This window comes from Littorina saxatilis, linkage group LG8, assembly GCF_037325665.1.
Source record: "Littorina saxatilis isolate snail1 linkage group LG8, US_GU_Lsax_2.0, whole genome shotgun sequence".
In the NCBI taxonomy this organism is placed as follows: domain Eukaryota; kingdom Metazoa; phylum Mollusca; class Gastropoda; order Littorinimorpha; family Littorinidae; genus Littorina; species Littorina saxatilis.
The window spans coordinates 28,891,456-28,917,150 of NC_090252.1; the positions used below are offsets into that span (position 1 = coordinate 28,891,456).

General features: G+C 42.5%; 2 protein-coding genes across 3 annotated transcripts; both read left to right on the top strand.

The window, feature by feature from the left end:
• The first annotated feature begins 377 nt into the window (after positions 1 to 377).
• Positions 378 to 10,358, top strand: LOC138973226 (uncharacterized). 2 transcript variants are annotated; one of them, XM_070345943.1, is made up of 5 exons: positions 378 to 529; positions 2,414 to 2,548; positions 3,464 to 3,607; positions 6,496 to 6,627; positions 9,636 to 10,358. In XM_070345943.1, exons 1-5 carry the CDS (start codon positions 475 to 477, stop codon positions 9,722 to 9,724), a joined length of 555 nt encoding a protein of 184 aa, XP_070202044.1. In that variant the 5' UTR covers positions 378 to 474; the 3' UTR covers positions 9,725 to 10,358. The 2 variants fall into 2 exon arrangements, with proteins under 2 accessions (XP_070202044.1, XP_070202043.1); XM_070345942.1 differs by having other exon boundaries at positions 383 to 529; positions 3,410 to 3,607.
• A 971-nt stretch (positions 10,359 to 11,329) lies between these two features.
• Positions 11,330 to 25,608, top strand: LOC138973225 (titin homolog). Its single transcript, XM_070345941.1, has 7 exons — positions 11,330 to 11,460; positions 14,953 to 15,243; positions 17,524 to 17,719; positions 21,183 to 21,310; positions 22,876 to 22,994; positions 23,785 to 24,052; positions 24,684 to 25,608. Exons 1-7 carry the CDS (start codon positions 11,355 to 11,357, stop codon positions 25,376 to 25,378), a joined length of 1,803 nt encoding a protein of 600 aa, XP_070202042.1. The 5' UTR covers positions 11,330 to 11,354; the 3' UTR covers positions 25,379 to 25,608.
• The last annotated feature ends 87 nt before the right edge of the window (positions 25,609 to 25,695 follow it).

Sequence of the window (25,695 nt, forward strand, 5' to 3'; positions counted from 1 at the left end):
ACGTGGACAGGCGCACGTGGGAAGTTATTTGTCAGAAGAAAGCAAGGCTATTCAATCCTTACCTTCAAAACCCATACAAACCTGACGGAGTTATTTTCGAAAATCGTCTATTGAGAGGACGACGTGGGGTCTACTTTGATCTTTAAGCCCGCTACTAACTACAGCCGAATCACTCCTAGCTTCACTCGTTTTTCCTTCATTACCCCAAACGGAAAGATCAAAATGGCCTGTTCAGTAATCATATTCGTGATTTACATTTTTTTAATTTTAACTTTGCACTATTAGACTCGGCCAGCTCAGGCCGACTGTGACTAAAAGGATAACTTGGTGCTAACCAAGTCAGAGTCCGTGACCAATTAAATCATAAATGACATAGTAGAAAACAATTACGTTTAATAATGACGTCAAAGTTTTCCAAGTTGGTGCCTGTCTTGGAGAGAAGGTTGGAGCACAAACAATCCATTTGCTGATGATATGTTGCGGCAGCTGCTGACATTGCTGGCTTTTCTCTGTTATAGCCCTGTTGAAGGTATGCATTCATGTTATGGTAATCTTGAACTTTAGCGTGTTAAATTCATAGTTCATAATTCAGAAGCATTTAAGTCTCCAAATGTGTAGAACCTGCACTTGTAATCATAACAAGTCATGTATTAGATCCCTTTAAAGTTACGGAATGAACTCCGATGAACTGTACGAATGCATACACCAGTTAACAGTTTCGGCGTTAACATGGAACGAAGAAGGAAAGCGGAAGAGGAGGACGTACAAACATACTCGCAAAAAAAGATCTGCGCACGCGTTCAAATCAACGGGGGAAAAAGGAAAATCGCGTGTTTGTGTGCCCGATGTAATCCTTAGAACTTTTACACTCTTTCTTCGAACACTCAAAAGCAACTTCAGGGCTTTAAGACTACAAATTTGCACCTTCTGCCGACTGAATCTACGCTTTCTCAAATCAACCGGAACAGGAAGAAGAAGAAAAAACTCTGGAAAAAACCGATTTGCGGATGCGCATTTTCTCAAAAACAGGAAAACGGAAGAGGAAGAAGAAGCAAAAGTGATCGTAGAAAAAGATGTGCGCATGTGCGAATCTAATGTTAATCGGTGTATTTCGTTTACATGGGTCAAAGAAGGAATTATCCGTATGAGCGGACAAGGGAGACAACTCTTTCGTGTAAATGATGTCCCATGGTTGACAACGTACGCCATTTTCGGTGCATTTTCGTCGATTGAACAACCAAATTAATTAATTGTGCTTTAGTATGGAGCTCAATCCGTCCATTAATTTCACGACAAATGTTCTTTGGCTTGCTTACATGGACTTGTATCAAAAATAAGTCAAGAATGTCACTGGATTCTGAGCTATGAATTTAACACGCTAAAGTTCAAGATAATGTCTTGAAACGGTTTTCCTTTGACCGGAGAAGACGTCATAATATGATCTGTCACAACCGAACTCTTCTTTTCTACCGTGATCACAGGCGGAATGTATCGTTCACTGCACCAACACTATCATAATAAGACTATTATGAAAGTAGTCTTTACCCAATATTGACGGACTGTGTGATGATATCTTCTGCTATGGTCTGTTGAGACAGTGATATCAAAATCGAGACCGGAGGTCGAGATTTTGATATCACTGTCGAAACAGACCAATAGCAGAAGATATCATCACACAGTCAGTCAATGTTAGATATATTGCTAATTCTCTGGACATTTTGTATTTACTGTAAAGAAATTACAACAGTATTCACTATTTGTCTCAGTTTTGGCTGTTCCATATCCCTCCCTCTGATTATTATTTCTTTTTGTTCACTCTTTTCTTGTACTTTTCAGTATTTCAAAATGTCTTTTCTTTCAAAAAGTCTTTAGTCACTTGCTCAACTAAATTCTGGGATCATTACATTTTCATATAATTATATTTGTATGTTTTTAAATTTAGGTGTTTTTGTTTTTGAAGTGGGGAAGCAATAAAGAGGTCGTCGATATCAAAACTGATATCGACGGAAATGTCGTAGATATCACTTTTGCACTGAGCTCAGTTTTGCCCAATTGACCAATGGAAATCCACGTAACATATGAAATAGCAATATATTATGATAGTGTTGGTGCAGTGAGCGATACCTTCCGCCTGTGTCGTGATCTGACGATGGTACCGATTTTTTTCTCCCAAACTCTATTTCGGGTATTTAATGTGTCCTGAATGAACTCCCTCCGTCAAAAGGTTGCCAAGGCAGTGATGTATTTCAACATAAAAGTAATGATTATAAACCTCATATCAAGAAGTGGGCCATAGAAAGCCTATGTTACGTTTTAGGTTTTGAGCCTACTGGAACATTCTAGATTCAAATTATGGCATACCATCACTTACCTCATTAAGTTCTCGCTCACCGACATTTTTCTTCTTCTTCAGGAGTTGCAACATGCAACATGCCCTCTGTTCAAGTGGGCGCCGATACAATGTTGACATGCAACTTCACTAACACCTTAAACGCAGATAAGCCTGATGTCCTTGTGAAACACAAAGCATTAAATTCCTCTAAATGGAGTAAGTTAACACGTGTACTTGATTTTTGTTTTTAATGTACTCATTAATTTGTTCATGTTGTTTAAAAGATAATCCTTTGAAGGAAAAAACCACTTGATATATGAGTTTGTGTGTGTTTATTTGTGCGTGCGTGATTAAAGGCATATGTACGCGCTCCCGTGTTTACAAAGTGTAGTTTGCCCACAATCGATGTCAAATGCATCATAAGGCCATATAATGACGATATGACGCAATGCGCGGACCATATACATGCATTACAGCTTGTTCTAGCCTCTGAAAAAGTGAGGATGTCAACAAAGACGCGGAGTTATTTCCCTTGCGTCAACGTTCCCTCTGTTGGCAAATCTATAAATAGGACGATCTAGATCAAAATAAAAATTCAAATATCTCAACATTTAAGGGGTCCTAGACCACAATATCTTGCAGGGAACTTAATTTAGCATGTCTCCAGCTGTGGGTAAAGCAATTAGCGTGTATAGTCATCGAGTACATATGGCTTTAAGTGCGTGAGTGTCTGTGCGAGGATATGTGTGTGTGTGTGTGTGTGTGTGTGTGTGTGTGTGTGTGTGTGTGTGTGTGTGTGTGTGTGTGTGTGTGTGTGTGTGTGCGTGTGTGCCTGCATACCCGTGCGTGCGTAAGTGTGTCCATGAGTAGGAGTGTGTGTGTGTGTGTGTGTGTGTGTGTCTGTGTGTGTGTTTGTATGTGTGTGTGGGGGGTGTATGTGTGTGTGTGTGTGTGTGTGTGTGTGTGTGTGCGCGCGCGTTTGTGCGCGTGTGCGTGTGTGTGTGTGTGTGATGCAAATTAATGCACTGTCGCTTTTTTGTCAGCGACATATACTTTGATTACGTACTCTTCTCACAGCGGACGTTCTGGACTGCTATAGGAACCCTGAGATCTACCAATGTGACATTGCAGATACGAAATTCGTCCTGATCAGTGGCCCTTCAGAAACAATCGTCTTGGGGCTGACTAATTCTACCAAGGCGACACAAGGGACATACAAGTGTTTTTGTTTACCAGAGACTGTTGGAGCATATCAGCCATGCACCTTTATGTTGGGTAAGTTTATTTGCCCCCTTTCTTTTGATGTGATGCAGTTTTGACTCCCCTTCGTAATCAGGAGTCTTGGGAAGGAGCAGCGTAACGCCGTACGGCCGGTGTCACGAACTGAAAACTCTGCCTGAACAATCCTTCTCAATGCGGTCATTGCGCATGCGCTAACATGGGGAGATTAATCATGTCGTGAACAACCTAACCCTAACCCTAACTCTTACCCTAACCCTAACCCTTACCCTAATCCTAACCCTAATCCTAACCCTAACCCTAATCCTAACCCATGGTTCGTTCGGTCAAAGGGTCGCATTGTTTAAGTCCAAGATTGGCGCATGCGCATTGACCGCAATGAGAAGGATTGTTCAACAGAGGTTTCAGTTCGTGACACCGGCAGGTCGGTCGTAGATAACACAACTAAACGTTGGGGTTTTCTCGGATATTTTTGAAGCTGGAGCTTTGAAACTTTGCACACTTCGATATTTTGATGATTTTTTTTTTCTTTCGTCTTTACACTTGTTCCCTTGTCCCGTTGTGCTCTCACACCGCCCCGTCCCTGCGCTCGCTGCTCCAACCATCTCTGAATTTCGTTCCGCTGCCAGACTTGTCGATTTTACAGAGGCTCCAGGGGGGATGTCGGGCCGCTGCGGTGGGCTACCCTCGGAAGATGACACTGCACTTCGACGGTGTTCAGTAGTGGGTCTATCCCGAGCTAACAGACGCACTACAAACGACATTGACTTTAAGTCGCAGAGCGTCCCCTCCAGAGAGCAGACCACCACCACGTCCCTCCGTCGACAACCCATCAATGACTACTACCACAAAAAAACCACTGAGCTAACAAGGAAATAGGCATCCACTTCCTCAACGTATGATGTCATTGTTTGATTTGAGCTCATATCTTAGTGTCTGGGGCAGTTTAGTCTAGGTTAGCAAAGCTGTTCCTGGCTTGCATTTTAGTTTAAAGCCATATGTACTCGATGACTATACACGCTAATTGCTTTACCAACAGCTGGAGACATGCTAAATTAAGTTCCCTGCAAAATATTGTGGTCTAGGACCCCTTCAATGTTGAGATATGTTAATTTTCATTTTGATCTGGATCGTCCTATTTATAGATTTGCCAACAGAGGTAGCGTTGACGCAAGGGAAATAACTCCGCGTCTTTGTTTACATCCAAAGTTTTTGAGACTCTAAAACAAGCTGTAATGCATGTATATGGTCCGCGCATGGCGACATATCGTCATTACATGGTCTTATGGTGCGTTTGACATCGATTATGGGCAAACTACACTTTGTAAACACGGGAGCGCGTACATATGCCTTTAAGTTAAAAATAGCAAAGGCAGAGGTAATCATTTGGTTACCAGCAGCTGCAGCTGTTAAGCTCGCTTGCTAGTTATACCCAAATGTTTCCGCGTTTCAAGGGGCCTTATCAGTGTATGGCACTGAGCGAGCAAAGAGCTGCTGTGTTATCTCTGCTGTGGGGAAAAGGATGGGTGCTGAAACTAGCTCAGCCTGCCTGCAGGTAAGGAGGCAGAAATGAAGCCCTAGGAACAAGGGTGTTAGACTAGTGCTGATGGCATCATGCTATGACGTCAAAGTGTCAGCAATGAGGTCACTCAAGTATCTGAGTACACATTTTTGGACTCACCTGAGTAATTGGTAAGTCTTTAGGATTCATATGTGTCCGTTCTTTTAGGCGGCCGTCCGGCCGTGGTAAAAAAACAACAACCCATTAACGTTGAGGTTATCTCCGATGTTTTTCAAGCTAGATCTCCGAAACTTTGCACACTTTTAGGGTTTGATGATCTCACGAAGTGAATCCTGTTTGGTTGAACCTCGTCAAAGGTTGGGGTCACAGCGGGGTCATGTTCGTTTCATAAAAGCGTTACGTTGAGGTTATCTCTTTGTTGAGGTTATATCTCTCTGCTTTGTTTATGCTGATTTTCGCTGTCATAGGTAAAAAAAATTTCGAACGTATCTATAAAAACAAGCGTCAACTCTTACCACCTACCTTGTACCGCCTGCATGGCCAAATCGCCTGCAGAAAACCCAAGCTCAGGTGGCAAAGTGGCGGGAGGCTTCAATAGCAAGTGTTTGGGTAGAAAATTAGTGACATTTTTATTTCGAAAAAAAAAATATTGAGAAAATGTCGAACGCCAAAGATTACTACAATTACAAACGTTGTGGGACATTTTAGAATTACAGTTTTTGTCCGAGACTTTGCACAAAACTGTGCTTTTCAGTTTGTTCCAGAGTGTCCTGAAGTTCTGCTCAAATTACAACATATCTGACGTTGGAAGCCATAAACTTTCAAGAGCATTATCTTATAAAATTCAGGTTGTTTAATCAAAACAGTACATTTTTTGTATAATTCGATCTACGTACAATACAATTTTGATATATACAATCTATTTGTGCATACATACATACATACAAACATACATGTACATACAAACATAAACCAGCACCATCGTCTCTTTGTTTGTTTGTTTGTTTGCTTAACGCCCAGCCGACCACGAAGGGCCATATCAGGGCGGTGCTGCTTTGACATATAACGTGCGCCACACACAAGACAGAAGTCGCAGCACAGGCTTCATGTCTCACCCAGTCACAGTATTCTGACACCGGACCAACCAGTCCTAGCACTAACCCCTTAATGCCAGGCGGATCAGCCACTAGATTGCCAATTTTAAAGTCTTAGGTTCGAACCCACGACCTCCTGATCACGGGGCGGACGCCTTACCACAAGGCCAACCGTGCCGGTGTCTCCATTCTAGTCAATGTTTAACAATTTAGTCATAACTTGAATCAAATTAATGTAAAAAGACTATGATTTGACTGTGACTTACACATATTGATATGCGTAGGCTAAGATGGGTTTACCATTGCAGATCCGACTCCGCCTTCTACCCTCACCATCAATCCTACAGCCTTGACCTTGACCACCCCAGAAGAGTTTAGCGGTGGAACTGTGACGGCCCCCGAAGAGTTTAGCGGTGGAACTGTGACGGCCCCCGAAGAAGGTGAGTCGGCTGGGTTAGTCTGATATCTGTTCACGCGGCTTTTTATTGATTGATTGATTAATTTGTTCATGTATGAACGTATTTGTTTTATTGACTCTGTCTCCCCTGAACAATCAAGAGAGTGTTAGGAATAAGCAGCCCTATTTCGATCATGGGGCCATCTTTCGCAGGAAGTTGCTAAATATCCATTACATATTTACCACAACAACACCGCATGTGTCCGGTTTCTTCGACGTGTATGAAGTACACGCATACCTGGCCAGGTTTGCTTCTGTGACTGGTCGGCCGTCGATGCAATTTGCAACATGGTTTTTGAAATTTCTTACCGTACATGAAATACATTCCGTGTAAAATCCATGCAAAATTCAAGTAGCTGAATTCTAGCAGACGGTCTTTCCAAAGTTTTGCACAGAATTGGCAAACTCTCTTTTCCGTGTGCAACGTCAAGTGTGATCAATGTTGAAATGAACTTACCGGTCTGAAAGATTTCGTCGTTGACTTCCTTCTGGGACAATCCTTGTTCCCTTATCATCCACAGATTGACCGCAGTCATCATTCGCGAAATCACTATCCGCAGCAGGTCAGACTTTCGAACAATAAACAAAATGATACGTAAGCAAGCATATGCTACGTGACGTCCTATGAAACCTGGTATATTGAGGTAATGTCAAACATCCGGTTATCTCGTGTCTTCTCCGTGACACATGTTCATGGGTTTATTAAGGTTCGGTGATATCCGTGGATACATGCGCAAGGGATATGCGTACTAAACTAGCTTACCCACCCTCGCCCACGGATGCAGGATACTTTAAGCTATATAATTAAATTTCACAAAGCGCCCATTTGGGTCTCCTACTTTACTCACCCTTTGTCTTCGCTCTCTGATACAGGGGCCTTTAAGCTATATGGATTTGACAAATGTACCATTCTGGAGGTCTGTCTCGTACCTAACTCACCATTTGCCCTCGCACATTGATGCACGGATCTTTAGCCTCCAAATCGATGTCGTCGTGGAATTTTAGCACAACTCGATTTTTTGCGATTTTGATGTTTTTGTGAATTAGACTAAAAGTAAATAATTCTCCATGAGAAGAATTCCTCTAAATACGATTGACAATACACAATGTAACATTCTTTTATATTTCTATCCATACCAGAAACGAATATAAATAGAGAATACTACATGGCTTGCTGTGTCGTACCAGATTTACACGAGTTGTTTTTTAAAATATTGAACTGCGAGCGAAAGCGAGCTGTTCACTATTTGAAAAAGCAACGAGTGTAAATCTGGTACGACACAGCAAGCCATGTAGTATTCTGTTTATCCTACATACTTTACTTACGTGTATTTTACTGAAAATGTCTTGCAGTCGAGGCAGCTAAATTGAAGACGCTTGTTTTGGAACCTCGATCTCTTCTAAAGCCTCGTGCAATCTATTACGTCAAAGCAAAGAAACGTCACTCTGAACGTGTGGCGTGACGTGTTAGTTCTAAAGATTCATCCAGGGTAATTAGCGAGCGCAATTTTTGTTTCTATAATGACGTTTGTCTCGGTGACTTTAGCATCATAAGCTGTGGAAACACAGGTCCCTGCAAGACTTGCTTGACATGACCTCATTTACATGATATACACATGTGTGATTTGAACGATTATTATCTCACGGGTGTCTCTCTCACGTATGTAGGATAAACACTATTTCAGATTAAAAATAATAAGTTATGTATCGATTGAACACTGGATTTCCCTTCTTTGAGCGATGTGACGTCAGATGCTGACAAAACTTCATATTTAGGCGGCCAGCCGAGACAACAAAATAGTGCATGTTTGTGTCCGTTCAATCATACAAAATAACAAGTCGCGTAAGGCGAAATTACTACATTTAGTCAAGCTGTGGAACTCACAGAATGAAACTGAACGCACTGCATTTTTTCACAATGACCGTAGTCCGCCGCTCGTGCAAAACGCAGTGAAACTGACGAGCCTGTTTAGCGCAGTAGTGGTTTCGCTGTGCTGCATCTATAGCACGCTTTTCTGTACCTCTCTTCGTTATAACTTTCTGAGCGTGTTTTTAATCCTAACACATCATATCTATATGTTTTTGGAATCAGGAACCGACAAGGAATAAGATGAAATTGTTTTTAAATCGATTTCGGAAATTTAATTTTGATCATAATTTTTATATTTTTAATTTTCAGAGCTTGTTTTTAATCCGAATATAACATATTTATATGTTTTTGGAATCAGAAAATGATGAAAAATAAGGTGAACGTAATTTTGGATCGTTTTATAAAAAAAAAAATTAATTACAATTTTCAGATTTTTAATGACCAAAGTCATAAATTATTTTTTTAGCCACCAAGCTTAAATGCAATACCAAAGTCCGGCCTTCGTCGAAGATTGCTTTACAAAAAGTTCAATCAATTTGATTGAAAAATGAAGGTGTGACAGTGCCGCCTCAACTTTTACAAAAAGCCGGATATGACGTCATCAAAGACATTTATCGAAAAAATGAAAAATATGTCTGGGGATATCATACCCAGGAACTCTCATGGAAAATTTCATAAAGATCGGTCCAGTAGCTTACTCAGAATCGCTCTACACACACACACACACACACACACCACGACCCTCGTCTCGATTCCATCCATGTTAAAACATTTAGTCAAAACTTGACTAAATGTAAAAAGGAATTCGAACCAGAATCGATCGATGCATCAATGTTATTTGTATTTTTGACCAAAATCTGACATATTACACAGATCTCGACACTCATTGTTCACCTCGACCGCTAGCGCGGTCTCGGAGGAACACTGACTGTCTCGATCTGTGTATTTTGGTCAAAAATACAAATAACGCACACTGTCCATCTCCTGAAAAGCTGTCTGAATAGAGTTACACCATAATTCCACGACGACCTCGAATTGTACCTTTCTGGAGGTCTGTCTCGTACCTTACTGGAGGTCTGTCTCGTACCTTACTTACCCTTTCTCCTTGCACACTGATGAAGGGACGGAGAAGGCGAACAGCGCGGACGACATAGTGATCTCCTTGGGCGTGGTGATTCCGGTCGCCATCGGTGCTTCCATGGTGTTCTGATGCTATGACCGCAACGTCAAGGCAGCCCCAGGTCAGTCTGCCCAGGCCGGAGCTGCTGGTGCTTTGTGGGGAGCTGTAGGAAATTTGGACGCAGCTGAGGCCCCGGAAAACGACGCTGAGAACACGGCTTCCACGCCGCAGTCGGCTGACACCAAGGCGTCCTCTCCTCTCTTCGACGACAGCTCTGTGTCCGACGAGTCCGACCTGACGGACGACAGCACAGTGAAAGGGTCTGATGCGGACATTGAGCTACCATAGTCAAGTTTAAGAAATGGACCGGAATATAGGGATTCGATGTTGTGTTGAAATTGATTCCATTGACTGTTTACGTTGCAGTTTAATTCACTGAATACCTCACAGAAATCATACCGACGCCTGCTGATGCGTACAGCCACACCCACACACATACACGCACACACACACACTCACATACACACACACACGCACACACACACACACACACACACACACACACACACACACACACACACACACACACACACACACAAACACACACGTCCTGCAAGGACCCAATTAACGAAATTCCGTTGCGAAGACGCGAATCTCGTAAAGCCAGAAGGCCCCGCCTTGCCCCACCCCCATCCCCATCGCAAACACACTTTCTTATTATTTGCCGAATAAATTAAATGCTGAAACATGAGCTGTGTGTGTGTGTGTGTGTGTGTGTGTGTGTGTGTGTGTGTGTGTGTGTGTGTGTGTATTAATTTTGTGTGTGTGTGTGTGTTTGTTTGTGTGTATTATTTGTGTGTGTGTGTGTGTGTGTGTGTGTGTGTGTGTGTGTGTGTGTGTGTGTGTGTGTGTGTTTTGAAGGCGAAAGGAAGCGGGTGCATTTATATGCATTCGATTGATTGAATGGATTCAGTTACTGGCCTAATTGTCACGCCCAGTTGCACGGAGACCCCAGGGCTTTCAGTCATGCCTCAGGGAGTTATCCGGTTGAAACAAATACTAAGTTTCATTGACTTTCAGGCAGAGTCAAAAATGTATTTTTTGTTATGAATTAATTTTGAGAATTGACTTTGCAGCCAAAAAGTGGCCCTCGATCAGGCTAACATCGGGTCCCGCACGTGAATATTTTCGGTCAAAAGCCTACATGTAAGTCTATTACTACTATTAGTCTCAGCGAGAGCGAGAATTCTCTTCATTTTGGGTATTTTACGTCAGGACATTGTGTCTGATTACGTATACAAAAAATGGTGAAACATGCCCATGGAATGTTGGTCCATGTTGGCATACCGCACACGGCCTTGAGCCCCATAAGGTGTTCACGGGAATATTAATTACATTTTGGCGGGAGATGCAAACTGACAAACCATGTCCATCAGGTTTTGTTTGGCTGGTAACACCAAACGTATGTGTATAGGCATCTGTGAGATAGTTGTGTAAAGCTTTTAGCTGTTTATATCGTAATCTGCGACAATTAACTGGCTGCTTTGACAGCAAAGCTGTGACCCCTGCACTGGCACTGCGCTTTCTTGATAATTTTAGTTACGTCAGTCCGGGCTTGGCGAGACTTATGGTGCAAGGTCCACGTATTGTTTTTAATGACCTCACAATCACGATGACGTTGCTTTCTGACACCAATCTTTCCATTCTCCTTCATGTCGCCATGTTCTGCTCATCATCAAAGTCACAGCCTTTTGTGATTTACAACGTTCAAAAGTGGTTTCCAATACTGACAGTTCTTGCCTTGGTCTGTGTCACGTTCACTCAAGGTAAGTGGAACCGTGTCGATACTACCAGTGTTAGTAACATGTTGGTAATATGTGTGGCTATAGAAAAGACGTCAGCCGGGCTTATGCAAAAATGAACTCCAAACAGAATGCTTCCCCGCCGATTTCAAGTCGTACGACTTATCTAGAGGGAGAATAGTATGTCATTTCTTGTAAAACATTTGTGATGAAGTTTGATAGAGTCGAGTGCTTACGTCCCTTGAATGAGAAAAGAACGATTTGGCGATGAGTCACATGTCTAAGGCCTAAAAAAAAATAGGTGTGGTTACGGTAACCCGACCTACCCTATTTTTTGGGGCCGACCCTATAACTTTTTATTACATTTGTCAAAAAAATACCCAAAAAAAACAAGTAAACGAGTGCAGAAAACGCAATGAAAGCGAAAGCGCCCGAGTCGCACACTTATTTCCCTGTCAAGTAGGTTTAATTTGTACACATTAGAAAAAAAAGTAAAAACAAAAAAAAAAGTGATTGCCTACCTTCCTACCCTATTTTTTTTGGCTATGTTACTGTAACCACACCTATTATTTTTTTTGGCCTAACTTAAAATACTTGACTGCAGTAGCGGAGTCCAAAGTTCGAACAGCAGTACCTTGGAGGGGGTGGGGGACAGTCAGTGTAGAGTTGATGCGACACAAACAAGGCCAGAAGACACACACTTATAAACAGCATGTGACATGTAACCTGAACCACAGGCGAAAGGTATCGTTCACTGGACCACCACTATCATAGTCTTTCTGTGATAGTGGTGGTCCAGTGAACGATACCTTCCGCCTGTGCCTGGACCAAGAGTGTGTTTTTGTCAGTTCTGGATCGGGATCTGATTCCCCACTATTGGTGTTTGTCGTGGGGTTACAGCACATGAGCCGTGTTCGGCTGTACGTTTGTTGATATTCACATCACCCCAACAACTAACGGATGCAAGCACTCGTAAAAAAGGACCACCACGACGTTGAGTCATATACACGGGGTAACACCCCGATCTGATCCCCACGTGGAAATGCCCCCGGGGGACCATTTGATATTACCAGGGGCAACTTTTAAGGCATCAAAGTGTCTCACAGGGGGCCCACCAAGAATGGCCCCCACATACTGTATTTGGCTCCCATCGCACTGTAAAATCGTCCCCCATCCCAAAAGGACCCCCACCTGTTTTTCACCCCTCCAACACCCCCATCCCACTAAAGTGAGCTTCTGGGTGAAAAAGGGAGATTATCATCTGTCACCTTTTTGAACCCCTGCTACACCCCTCCCGTTCCTTCGCGTTACTGACACGGTGGAGTATGTGTGTGTTTGCGCGCGCGCGTGTGTATGTGTGTGTGTATGTGTGTGTGTATGTGTGTGTGTGTGTGTGTGTGTGTGCGTGCGTGCGTGTGTGTGTGTGTGTGCGTGTGTGCGTGTGTGTGTGTGTCTGTGTGTGTGTGTGTGTGTGTGCGTGCGTGTGTGCGTGTGTGTGTGTGTGTGTGCGTACGTGCGTGCGTGTGTGTGTGTGCGTGCGTGCGTGCGTGTGTGTGTGCGTGCATGCGTGTGTGTGTGCGTGCGTGTGTGTGTGTGTGACAGGGGGAGACATTAAGACACGCAGGGGGCGGAAGGGAAGGAGAGAGAACTCAACTAAACTTTGTCTAACAAGGATAACGATTTAAGGCTAGGCCTTTTGTTGCAATTTGTCATTGAACACACACACACACACACACATAAACACACTCACACTCAAACACACACACACACACACACACACACACACACACACACACACACACACACACACACACACACACACACACACACACACACACATTCACAATAAATGAACAAAATCAAACTCGATCATTTTCTAATGCACGGTTGCTGCTAACATTAATTGGTTCGGAAAATAAAATTTTAATCGTCTTTACATTGCAAAGGCTGTTTTCGAGATCATTCCGATTTCAGACAAATGACTAAATTCAAGTGACATAATTTTCCCGATTTACACGAGTTGCTTTTATAAATCTTGAACTGCGAGCGAAAGCGAACTTATCAATATTTACAAAATCAACGAGTGTAAATCCTCTTCGACACACCAAATCATGTAGTATTCTGTTTATCCTACATACTGTACTTCCGTGCATTTTAGTCAAAACGTCCCGCAGTCGAGGCGTCCAAACGGAAGATCTTTCCCAAAGCCTTGTGCAATCTTTGACGTCAGCAGGCGGAAAAGTGTTTCCATAATTACGTTTATATCGAATTGTCTTGGTCACTTTGGCATTGTAAGCAGCGGAAAAGCAGGTCCTAGCTGCCAGACTAGTTTGACACGACCTCATTTACATGATATACACACGTGTGGTTTGAACGATATCACTTGATCGAACGCCTTGTAAAAATTGAATTTTCCTGAGAGGAACCACTCATAAGATAACAATACCGTTAAAACCACACATGAGATATCATGTAGATGAGGTCGTTGTCTGGCAGGGACCTGCTTTTCCACTGCTTATGTTGCCAAAGTCACCGAGACAAACGTCATTATGGAAAAAAGAAGTCTTTTGGTCCTGCTGTTTCCCCTGAAGAATGTTTAAATGTACACGTCACGCTACATTTTCTAGAGTGACGTTTCTTTGCTGTGATGTCAAAGATTGCACAAGGCTTTGGAAGAGATCGATGTTCCAAAAGAAGCGTCTTCAATAAGTATGGTCGCCTCGAGTGCGGGATATACACACAAGTACAGTATGTAGGATAAACAGAATACTATAATTATGGTTTACTGCGTCGGATCAGATTTACACTCGTTACTTTTTCAAATATTGAAAACGCAAACTACTCAACTGATCATGTATGAATAAGTTGGTCACGCGGGGTTCCGATGGCTCGGGGGTAGAATAAACCACGAGAACTGATGTGTGGTTAACGCGCGCTAATTAGCAATATAAGTGATCTTAAAGGGTCATTTAATGTTGTTCAATACTATTGTGAGTGTGTCCTATGAGGTTAGTATTGTTGTTTAGAGAAATATGTCATCGTTCGTTCTGTAAACGTCATGTGAGGCGGAGTGGGGCTTTGATTACCGACATTGTTTGTCCAGAATGAAAAGTTGCATTGATGTTTTGCGTCCTTGAAGACGCTGAAAGTGCTATAACAAGTTACCATCTGCCACACCTCTGAAAACAGATGATGTCGTAAAGTAAATGTGGTAGTACAAAGATGTTGCTAACATTTATTTTCTTTGGGAAAATTCGACAGGGCCATTAACACTATCGACACTTTTCGAAAGTTTGAGGCATTCTTTGGCGTCCACTTTCTTCCACTGTTAAAAAGGATCAGCAATTCTGCCATCATGATGGCAACGTTAGGCAATTTGAAGGAAGTTTAAGCGTTTTGCTGACTGCCGGCGTCAAAGGACAACCCTATAGTACTATCAGTATTTTCTTTTGTATTTTTCGAAAACCAGTACAGCTCAGAAACTTAGAACCGCCTATCCATTCCTTCCTTGTACAGCCCAGGCTCAAATCACAGCGCACGGTTTGTTCATCACTGATCAAGAGAAGACCCTGGCTTGCTACATCACCACTGCAGAAACAGTCAGCAATTTCCCTCTCACGTGGTCACGTGATAGTTCAAATCTAGCTGCCTCGGAGGAAAAGACGGTCATCGTGTCAGGGAACTTCAGGAATTACAACAGTTTTTACAAGTTCACTGTTCAGCCAAGTGACAACAAGGATACGTTTACCTGCACGGCCAACTTAACCTCTGGGACAACCACGGCTACTTGGACTGTCTATGTGCACAGTAAGTAGAGCCCCCAAAACAATGTGTGTTGTTTCCGATTATACGACTAAACAAAAAAGGCTATCGATCTGCATAATGATGCTGCCTGTCATGCTCAGTCATTAATGGATTGCTGCAGGTCCCATAAGGAGTTTTCTTGAACAGTATTTTATGAAGAAGAAGAAGATAGGTAGTGGAAGCCTCCTTTTGAGACCTGCAAATCCCTGAGAAAATCAGGTCTCAACATTGTGGTAAACTTACAGAGGTTATGAACAGAATATCTTAGAAAACAGGGTCTTGGAAATGTCTTGCCGGGCTTTGGAGATCTTAAAAAGGCGGGATTCTTCTATGGGGTTAGGTGGTCCAGGGAGGGGCGGGGGCAGCGAGGGTGAGTTGTGTGTAAGCATTTGCTTTTCTTGTTTTGTTTGCGCTAGAATGACAGAACCAACGCTGCTAAAATGTAGCAACTACTGTCTTAGTTGTCATACAGGGTGACCCAAAAAAAAGAGTACCCACACAAAACGTCATAAATTGAACAAAAATAAAGCAATCTTCATAACATTTATTTACACACACAAGTAGCCTCTGCATGATTTGCACATAATATTTTAGCGTTCTAGTTTGTCTTTCAGGAAAGTTATGCTCATTCTACAGAACATGCTCCAAATGGCCTCCGCGCCGCTGCAGGCAAACTTGAACTCGCTGCGCAAAGTTATCAATCACCCGCACACACTCCTGTTGCGAGATTCCGCGAATGGTTGTTGTGATGGCTCACTTGAGTTCTGTGATTGTCTGTGGGTTGTTCCTGTAGACGTTGCCAAAGATAGAAATCTGGGGGATTTAAATCCGGGGGAGGCCATTTGGTGCTTGTTCTGTAGAATGAGCATAACTTTCCTGAAAGACAAGCTAGAACGCTAAAATATTCTGTGCAAATCATGCAGAGGCTACTTGTGTGTGTAAATACATTTTATGAAGATTGCTTTAATTTTTTTTGTTTGGGTACTCTTTTTTTTTATCACCCTGTACATAGCAAACTGTGTTTTAACAACTGTGTCTTTGAAAAGAAGCTAGTCCATTTTTAAACGTCAGATTTATATTGAACACAGTTACACTACCAGAAGCGTAAACAAGGGAACAAGACTAACGGTTTTATAGTCTGTGCGGCCGCAATTGTTTAGACACATGCAAGTTATCCAAAAAGGGTGAATGTGGTGAGTGAAATTGTTTTGATGTGATCCAGAACGTTTGTTTGTCAGAACAGGACGTGGTCCGTATTAGTAGCCGGTCCATATTAGGAGCCCTTCCCCCCTATGATCATGTTCCCAGTTCCAGATTTTGTTTCTGATCGAGTTACTGGTTATAATGATCATAATGCCGAATATGTTTCCTTATAAGGTATAACTGGGTGGCCGAGTTTGTTTGTTTGTTTGTTTTGCTTAACGCCCAGCCGACCACGAAGGGCCATATCAGGGCGGTGCTGCTTTGACATATAACGTGCGCCACACACAAGACAGAAGTCGCAGCACAGGCTTCATGTCTCACCCAGTCACATTATTCTGACACCGGACCAACCAGTCCTAACACTAACCCCATAATGCCAGACGCCAGGCGGAGCAGCCACTAGATTGCCAATTTTAAAGTCTTAGGTATGACCCGGCCTGGGTTCGAACCCACGACCTCCCGACCACGGGGCGGACGCCTTACCACTAGGGGTGGCCGAGTGGTAACGCACTTGCGCTCGGAAGCGAGAGGTTGCGAGTTCGACCCTGGGTCAGGGCGTTAGCAATTTTCTCCCATCTTTCCTAACCTAGGTGGTGGGTTCAAGTGCTAGTCTTTCGGATGAGACGAAAAACCGAGGTCCCTTCGTGTACATTGGGGTGTGCACGTTAAAGATCCCACGATTGACAAAAGAGTCTTTCCTGACAAAATTGTATAGGCATAGATAAAAATGTCCACCAAAATACCCGTGTGACTTGGAATAATAGGCCGGGAAAAGTAGGATATGCGCTGAAATGGCTGCGATCTGCTGGCCGATGTGAATGCGTGATGTATTGTGTAAAAAAATTCCATCTCACACGGCATAAATCCCTGCACCTTGAATATGTGCGCGATATAAATTGCATAAACAAAAATTAAAAAAAATCCCTGCGCTTAGAACTGTACCCACGGAATACGCGCGATATAAGCCTCATATTGATTGATTGATAACAAAAAATAGAATCCAACATGTAGAATTATCTGATAATCTAAATCTCCGTACTAAACAATACCAAATGGCTAAACGTGTTCACCGTTTTTCAGAGGGTCCAGACGATCCGGTGGTAACTGGTCCCAGCACCGTTGTCAGCGGCGTTTCCAGCACGTGGACTTGTGTTGTAGACGGATCTTCAGGTACAGCTTCCATCGTCTACTGGCAGTTTGGAAACGGAAGCAGACTTGATTCTGGAACTTTCAACAATGATAACGAAGTCTATTCGGACACCAACAATCTGGAAATGTGAGAACTTGGATGGATGGATGGATGGGATGAGTCAGTTATTTGGTTTGTTTGTTGAGTGAGTGTGTGATTAACATATTGATGGATTGCTGGATTGATTGGTTGATTGGTTGGTTTGTTGAGTGAGTGTGTGATTAACATATTGATGGATTGATGGATTGGTTGGTTGGTTTGTTGAGTGAGTGTGTGATTAACATATTGATTGATTGGTTGGTTGGTTGGTTTGTTGAGTGAGTGTGCGATTAACATATTGATGGATTGATTGAATGGTTGGTTGGTTGGTTGGTTGGTTGAGTGAGTGTGTGATTAACATATTGATGGATTGATTGGTTGGTTGGTTGGTTTGTTGAGTGAGTGTGTGATTAACATATTGATGGATTGATTGATTGGTTGGTTGGTTGGTTGGTTGGTTGGTTTGAGTGAGTGTGTGATTAACATATTGATGGATTGATTGGTTGGTTGGTTTGTTGAGTGAGTGTGTGATTAACATATTGATGGATTGATTGATTGGTTGGTTGGTTGGTTGGTTTGTTGAGTGAGTGTGTGATTAACATATTTATGGATTGATTGGTTGGTTGGTTGGTTTGTTGAGTGAGTGTGTGATTAACATATTGATGGATTGATTGGTTGGTTGGTTGGTTTGTTGAGTGAGTGTGTGATTAACATATTGATGGATTGATTGGTTGGTTGGTTGGTTTGTTGAGTGAGTGTGTGATTAACATATTGATGGATTGATTGAATGGTTGGTTGGTTGGTTGGTTGGTTGAGTGAGTGTGTGATTAACATATTGATGGGTTGATTGGTTGGTTGGTTGGTTTGTTGAGTGAGTGTGTGATTAACATATTGATGGATTGATTGAATGGTTGGTTGGTTGGTTGAGTGAGTGTGTGATTAGCATATTGATGGATTGATTGATTGGTTGGTTGGTTGGTTGGTTGGTTGGTTTGTTGAGTGAGTGTGTGATTAACATATTGATGGATTGATTGATTGGTTGGTTGGTTGGTTGGTTTGTTGAGTGAGTGTGTGATTAACATATTGATGGATTGATTGAATGGTTGGTTGGTTGGTTGGTTGGTTGGTTTGTTGAGTGAGTGTGTGATTAACATATCAATCAATCAATCAATGAGTCTTATATCGCGCATATTCCGTGGGTACAGTTCTAGGCGCTCTGCAGTGATGCCGTGTGAGATGAAATTTTATACGGCCAGTAGATTGCAGCCATTTCGGCGCATATTTACCTTTCACGGCCTATTATTCCAAGTCACACGGGTATAGGTAGACAATTATTAACTGTGCCTAAGCAATTTTGCCAGGAAAGACCCTTTTGTCAATCGTGGGATCTTTAACATATTGATGGATTGAGTGGTTGGTTGGTTGGTTTGTTGAGTGAGTGTGTGATTAACATATTGATGGATTGATTGGTTGGTTGGTTGGTTGGTTGGTTTGTTGAGTGAGTGTGTGATTAACATATTGATGGATTGATTGGTTGGTTGGTTGGTTTGTTGAGTGAGTGTGTGATTAACATATTGATGGATTGATTGGTTGGTTGGTTGGTTTGTTGAGTGAGTGTGTGATTAACATATTGATGGATTGATTGGTTGGTTGGTTGGTTTGTTGAGTGAGTGTGTGATTAACATATTGATGGATTGATTGATTGGTTGGTTGGTTGGTTTGTTGAGTGAGTGTGTGATTAACATATTGATGGATTGATTGATTGGTTGGTTGGTTGGTTGGTTGGTTTGTTGAGTGAGTGTGTGATTAACATATTGATGGATTGGTTGATTATTGGATGGTTTGGTTAATTATTTGGTTGATGAATGGGTTAACTGATTGATTGATTGATTAATTGATTGATTGATTGATTGAATTATTGTAGGGTGGGTGGGATGCATTTGATTTGTTTGATAATTAAGATGTGTGCTGGGCACACGGATTTAATTGCTTGCAAGAGTTCTGGTTATCTGCATGAAAGCTCATTGTCCTCAGGCGAAGAGGCTTAACATGTTTTGCCCCCAAAAGAATCCAATTTTACTTTGAACTAGTCTATGTTTCAGTCAAAAAGAGAGTGACACTTTTGGACTTTATACTGCAACATATCAGGGCATCTGGCTTCCCTGTACATCTGCTTTAATAAAGTCACGCAAACGAGCACATATCAGAGACTGTATATTACAAAGCAGGAGTTGTTGTTTTCCTACATAGAAGAAACAAAAAAAATATTTTAAAAAATCGTTTTTCTAAACAGAAACTGTAGAAAAATGAAAAAGATAAGTCTAAGGAAAGTTAAGTTATAGAGAAACAAAACAAAAAACATAGACAGTTTCGTCTATAACTCAACGTTTCATTAACTTACCTTGCTCGTGTTTCTTTTATTCTTGATTTCAGAACGTTAACTGTCTATCTGCGGTTTTTTCATGAGTTTTTATGTCATGTGGTTTTATTGACTCGCCTGGGTAATTGCTGAGTCTTAGGATTCTTTTGTGTCCGTCTGTGTGTCCGGCTGTGGACAAAAAACTTAACGTTGACATTATCTCGGATGTTTTTCAAGCTAGACCTCTAAAACTGTGCACACATTTAGGGTTTAATAATCTCACGAAATGACTCCAGTTTGGTTGGCCCTCGTCAAATGTTGGGGTCACAGCGGGGTCACGTTCGTTTAATAAAAACTTAATTAACGTTGAAGTTATCTCGGATGATTTTGAAGCTAGAGCTTTGATACTTTGGACACCTCTAGGGTTTGATAATCTCCAGACTTGACGTACGTTTGATTGACCCTCGAAGGGATTTTTTGGTTACAGGGGTTCATGTTTGATTCATAATAACCTAACATTGACGTTATTGCGAGCGTTTTTGAAGATATAGCTTTTGAACTTTGAATACTTCAAGGGTTGGATAATCTACACTGAGCCCAAAAAGTTATGGATATTTGTTCAGTGATATACCCTAGATGATAAACAGCAATTTTTGGGTCAGAAATATACGTGTATTTGAAGATCAATCTTTCTTCTGCTTAAAAATGTGTTTCTTGAATCTGAGCAATATTTGGGTATGACGTCACATGTCCGTGACCACGCCTACCCTAAAAAATGGCGTTTTTTTACGGCACGATTCACCTTCAACCGTCAAAACGGTGACTTAAACTGAATATTATTTTGCATTATTTACACCAAAAGGTTTATTTGGTGTCTTACCTAACAAGTCATACAAATTTCGTTCAAATCCGCCGAGCAGTTAGGCTGATCCAACGTGTAAAGGAAGGCGACAACAATCCTGAAAAATATATTTAAAACAAATATTCACGTAAAAATTCAAACGTTCAAGTTGTTAGCATTACTTGTTGTTTGATTCTGGATTGGGAAGCGTTAGAAGTATAATTATGTGCGGTTTCCTTCTTTTTATTCCATGTAGTTTTATTTCATGTGTGTATATTTCTTATGTTTAATCTAATGTGGTTTTATTTCAGTCACAAAACAACAAGCACGTTGTCACTGACCCTCTCCGCCGCGGCGCCAAACTTTCAATTGATCTGCTATGCTGTTCACTTTGATACAGAAATACAGAAAAAGACCAGCCGTTCTATTACCGTTACCTGTAAGTGTCAATAGACGTTTTGCGGAAATAACTATGTCAGACTGTACTAAGCGGTGTGACATGGTAACTTCCCCTTTTACTGATCCAAACTGTTTACCTAATAACAACTAGCTCGCTACTAGCTGGCTTTAACCTGTCATCGCGACTATCAACTAAGACAGATGATGTGTATGTTGTGTAGTGTGCGCGTAATGTAAGACTCTTCTTTCGAAAATATGCGTAGCGCAGACACGGATTTCCGAAGATTGCTTGCCGATCACTGACAGTAAACGCGTATCACGTGCGTTGTCCTTAACTCTCGTGACCTCAAGTCAAATCCACGTGTCCTCGGTCAAAACACGTTGTCCGCGATCGCTGTTTCATAGAGAAAATCGTCTGGAACAAAACAATGTCTAAATCAATTCTGCAAAAGTTCAAATCATTCGAAGAATAGTTTTGAAATTATCTTGTCATCCGTGGAACTAACATGTTTTGATTCATCGCTTTGCTTATTCTTCATTTAATAATTTGTACGAAGTAAATCTAAATGCCCGTCGCGATATAACCTTCGTGGTTGAAAACGACGTTAAACACCAAATAAAGAAAGAAAGAAATCTAAATGCACACCGAATTTTAACACAAACAGTTTTGTTTCATGAATGCTGTGGTCAAATGACTTGAAGAGAAAAACGGTGTATTTGAAGGTAGCTCCTGCCCTTAAGGGGAGAGGTGGCATGGAAAATTAAACCTGAGTGATTGCACATTTGTTTGCAACATGTTACTGTGCTGCAAAAAAGCATAAAAAGACACATTCATGCTCATTTCTGGACCTAATACCAACATTTGTTGGGGACAAGTTATTGATTTCTTAAAAAAAAAAAATGCCCATAGTGACTCCATATTCCAGCTATTTATTGAAACATACCTCAAGCTGCAGGTTTCAAATGTGTCATAATGTATGCACCAGTAGCGTATCTAGGTCGTATTTGACCACAATTATTGCCAAATCCTACTCACATGGATGCAGTGAGGGAGAATACAATTGACAGAAATTAAAACACATTATGTTTTTTCTTTGCAAATCTCTCTTGTAATTATTCAGATAAATCACTCGTTGTCATGGCAAAGCAAGAATAGTAAGTTTACCCATAGTAAACTGACCAAAGCCTGACCAGATCTGAGATGGTGAGTCGACTAGTTTTCGTGAAAAGGAAAGTGCGTTTAACTCTGTAATTGCTTTATGTTAACAGCGGTTTACCGGCGTACAATGGCGATGGATGCGCCACCAAAACATGAACTCTGTATTGCTCTGTGTCAACAGTGAATCCCGGTATAATGGCGATAGATGCAACACCAAAAAGTTAACTCTGTATTGTTCTGTGTCAACAGTGTACTGTGGTATAGTTGCGATGGATGCAACACTAAAAGGTTACCTCTGTATTGCTCTGTATCAACAGTGTACCGTGGTATAGTGACAACATCAAAAGGATAACTCTGTATTGCTCTGTGTAAACAGTGTACAGAGGAATTGTGGCGATATATTCGACACCAAAATGTTAACTCTGTATTGCTCTCTGTGTCAACAGTGTACCCTGGTATAGTGAAGACGGATGTGACACCAAAACGTAACCAGACGTGGAAGGTGGCAGAGGTGTTGACGGTCTCATGCACTGCAGTCACGGGGACTATGGACAGCGATACTGTGGTAACGCGCGACGACAATCAGGGTTAACTCAGTTAGCGAGCACACACTCACAGAATACGAACACAAATGAACACGCCAAGAATAATGCTAGCGGGTCTGCAAGCAGAGCAGCGTCTACTTTTTCATTATTTAGTTGTTGATCAAACCTCTCCCACTCTAAATTACATTTCCTGAACAACATTTGACTGGACAGCAAGACCTGAATAACTACTTATGGCAGAATTCGATTGACTTTGCAACAAAACTGTTCTTAGCTCTGACAGTCCTGAACTTTGGGACACGAAATCGTCGTCCCGAGGGCAAAAGCTCGTAGTGCTTGGCAATAACATGCGTGCAGTCATTTGCATTTTTTGGTGCCTTTTTTGCCTTTGCGAGCGGCACGATGTTGGTACAACGAACTCAGGATTTGCTGTTTCTGACGCAGTATCTTGCTGCAGACATTGACCACTTTCTCTAACACATTCTTGTTGTTGACACTTAGGTTTCCAAACTAGCAGATAAACGAAAAACTTAAAACGGATTCTATGAAACTGCGGTTAAAAGCTTGGAGGACATCGGGGTTCACGTCAAGGTTTCTCAGTTTTTGCAGACAAAATATTCTTGACTGGCATTTCTTATGAATAAAATCAGTGTTTGAAGTAACATTTAACTTGTTTTCTAAAACGGTACCCAGGTACCTGTATTCTACTACTCGATCAACTTTGGCACCATCAATGAGCAGGTCTGGCACAATATCTGGATTCTTCCTAAAATAAATCACCAGTTCTTTGGTCTTTTTTACGTCGTGTAGGTCAAGTGGACATGGGAGTTTCAGAAGGCTGGCGGGTCTGACTGGACACCCTACGACGGACGCCCATCTGACGTGACGACCGAGGCCATGGTACCCGGGCCTGCGTCAGGCCGCTACTTCACGCAGACCAGTACTCTCAAGCGTACTCTGACCTTGGCGGATAGTGGACGGCGATATCGCTGTAAGATCAACAGTACCAAGTTCCCAGAGGACCACTCGCGCCTTGCCGAGGAGTTCAGCGTTGGGACTGTGGCAGCCCTTGACGAAGGTGGGTCCGGGTCGTGGGAAATCTCATAGCTTTTTTTCAGTTGTTTATTTTGTTGAATTTTTACCCACCTTTCAATTGTGAGGTAAGAAACCTGCGATACAAGATCGCGTGGCACAATTTGTGTTTTTGACTCACCTGAGTAATTGGTGTATTAGGATTCATATGTGTCCGTCCATATGTCCGACCGGCCGTCGACAAAAAACTTAACGTTGAGGTTATCTCGGATGTTTGTCAAGCTATACACACACACACCGTCTTGCGGACGTTTAAGATATTATAAATAAAATCCACTATTGTGAGGCAAACATGCAAATGCTGCATTAATTTGGATAAACTATCTAGTGTATTACATAACACGGAGAGTTTGTGTTTATACACACATACACACCCACACACACACACACACACACACACACACACACACACACACACTTGCGGACGTTTGAGATATTATAAATAAAATCCACTATTGTTGAGGAAAACATGCAAATGCTGCATTAATTTGGATAAACTATCTAGTGTATTACATAACACTCAGGATGGTCCTACTTTAGCTTGAGTCTTTAGCCTGTAAATATGCCCTTCCCAAGGTCTGTCTCGTACCTTACTCACAATTTGTCTTCGCTCACAGTAGGTGCAGAGACGGAGAATGCAAAGAGCGCGGAGAATGCAAAGAGCGCGGAGAAGGCAAAGAGCGCGGAGGAAGCAAAGAGCGCGGAGAAGGCAAAGAGCGCGGAGGAGGCAAAGAGCGCGGAGAAGGCAAAGAGCGCGGAGGAGGCAAAGAGCGCGGAGGAAGCAAAGAGCGCGAAGGAGGCAAAGAGCGCGGAGGAGGCAAAGAGCGCAGAGAATGCAAAGAGCGCGGAGAATGCAAAGAGCGCGGAGAAGGCAAAGAGCGCGGAGGAGGCAAAGAGCGCGGAGGAGGCAAAGAGCGCGGAGAATGCAAAGAGCGCGGAGGAGGCAAAGAACGCGGAGAAGGCAAAGAGCGCGGAGGAGGCAAAGAGCGCGGAGAAGGCAAAGAGCGCGGAGAAGGCAAAGAGCGCGGACTACAGCAGCGTGACGATCACAGTGATCTCCCTGGGCGTGGTGGTGGCGGTCGCCATCGTGGCTGTTCTATCGTTCTGGTACAATCGCCGCAAGGTCAAGGCAGGAGCTCAAGGTCAATCTGCCAATGACGCAGCAGCTGCTGGAGATGTAGGGAATCTGGACGCAGCGTTGAACACCAAGGCGTCCTCTCCTCTCTTCGACGACAGCTCTGTGTCCGACGAGTCCGACATGACGGACGACGGCACAGTGAAAGGGTCTGATGCTGACAGTGAGCCACCATAGTCAAGTTTCAGAAATGGACCGGAACATAGGGATTCGATGTTGTGGTGAAATTGACTTCAGTGCATGTGCCTGTTTAATTCACTGAACAACTGACATAAATCTGTCAGACGCCTGCTGATGTTTATAGCCACACGCGCACACACACACACACACACAGATCCTGCATGGACCCAATTAACCAAATTCCGTTGGGAAGAAGTCTCAGACGCAAATCTCTTAAAACCAGAAGCCCCCCCCCCCCCCCCCCTTACCCCGTAACACCCATCGCAAACAAACATTCACCGATTCCGATTGGTGTATTTCTTTCTTATTATTTG

Coding starts and splice junctions, on each gene's coding strand:
- LOC138973226 (XM_070345942.1), top strand. CDS start 475: ATGTTGCGGCAGCTGCTGACATTGCTGGCTTTTCTCTGTTATAGCCCT. Junction 530..2,413: donor CTGTTATAGCCCTGTTGAAG/GTATGCATTCAT, acceptor CTTCTTCTTCAG/GAGTTGCAACATGCAACATG. Junction 3,608..6,495: donor GCCATGCACCTTTATGTTGG/GTAAGTTTATTT, acceptor TTACCATTGCAG/ATCCGACTCCGCCTTCTACC.
- LOC138973225 (XM_070345941.1), top strand. CDS start 11,355: ATGTTCTGCTCATCATCAAAGTCACAGCCTTTTGTGATTTACAACGTT. Junction 17,720..21,182: donor GACACCAACAATCTGGAAAT/GTGAGAACTTGG, acceptor GTTTTATTTCAG/TCACAAAACAACAAGCACGT. Junction 24,053..24,683: donor TGTGGCAGCCCTTGACGAAG/GTGGGTCCGGGT, acceptor CTTCGCTCACAG/TAGGTGCAGAGACGGAGAAT.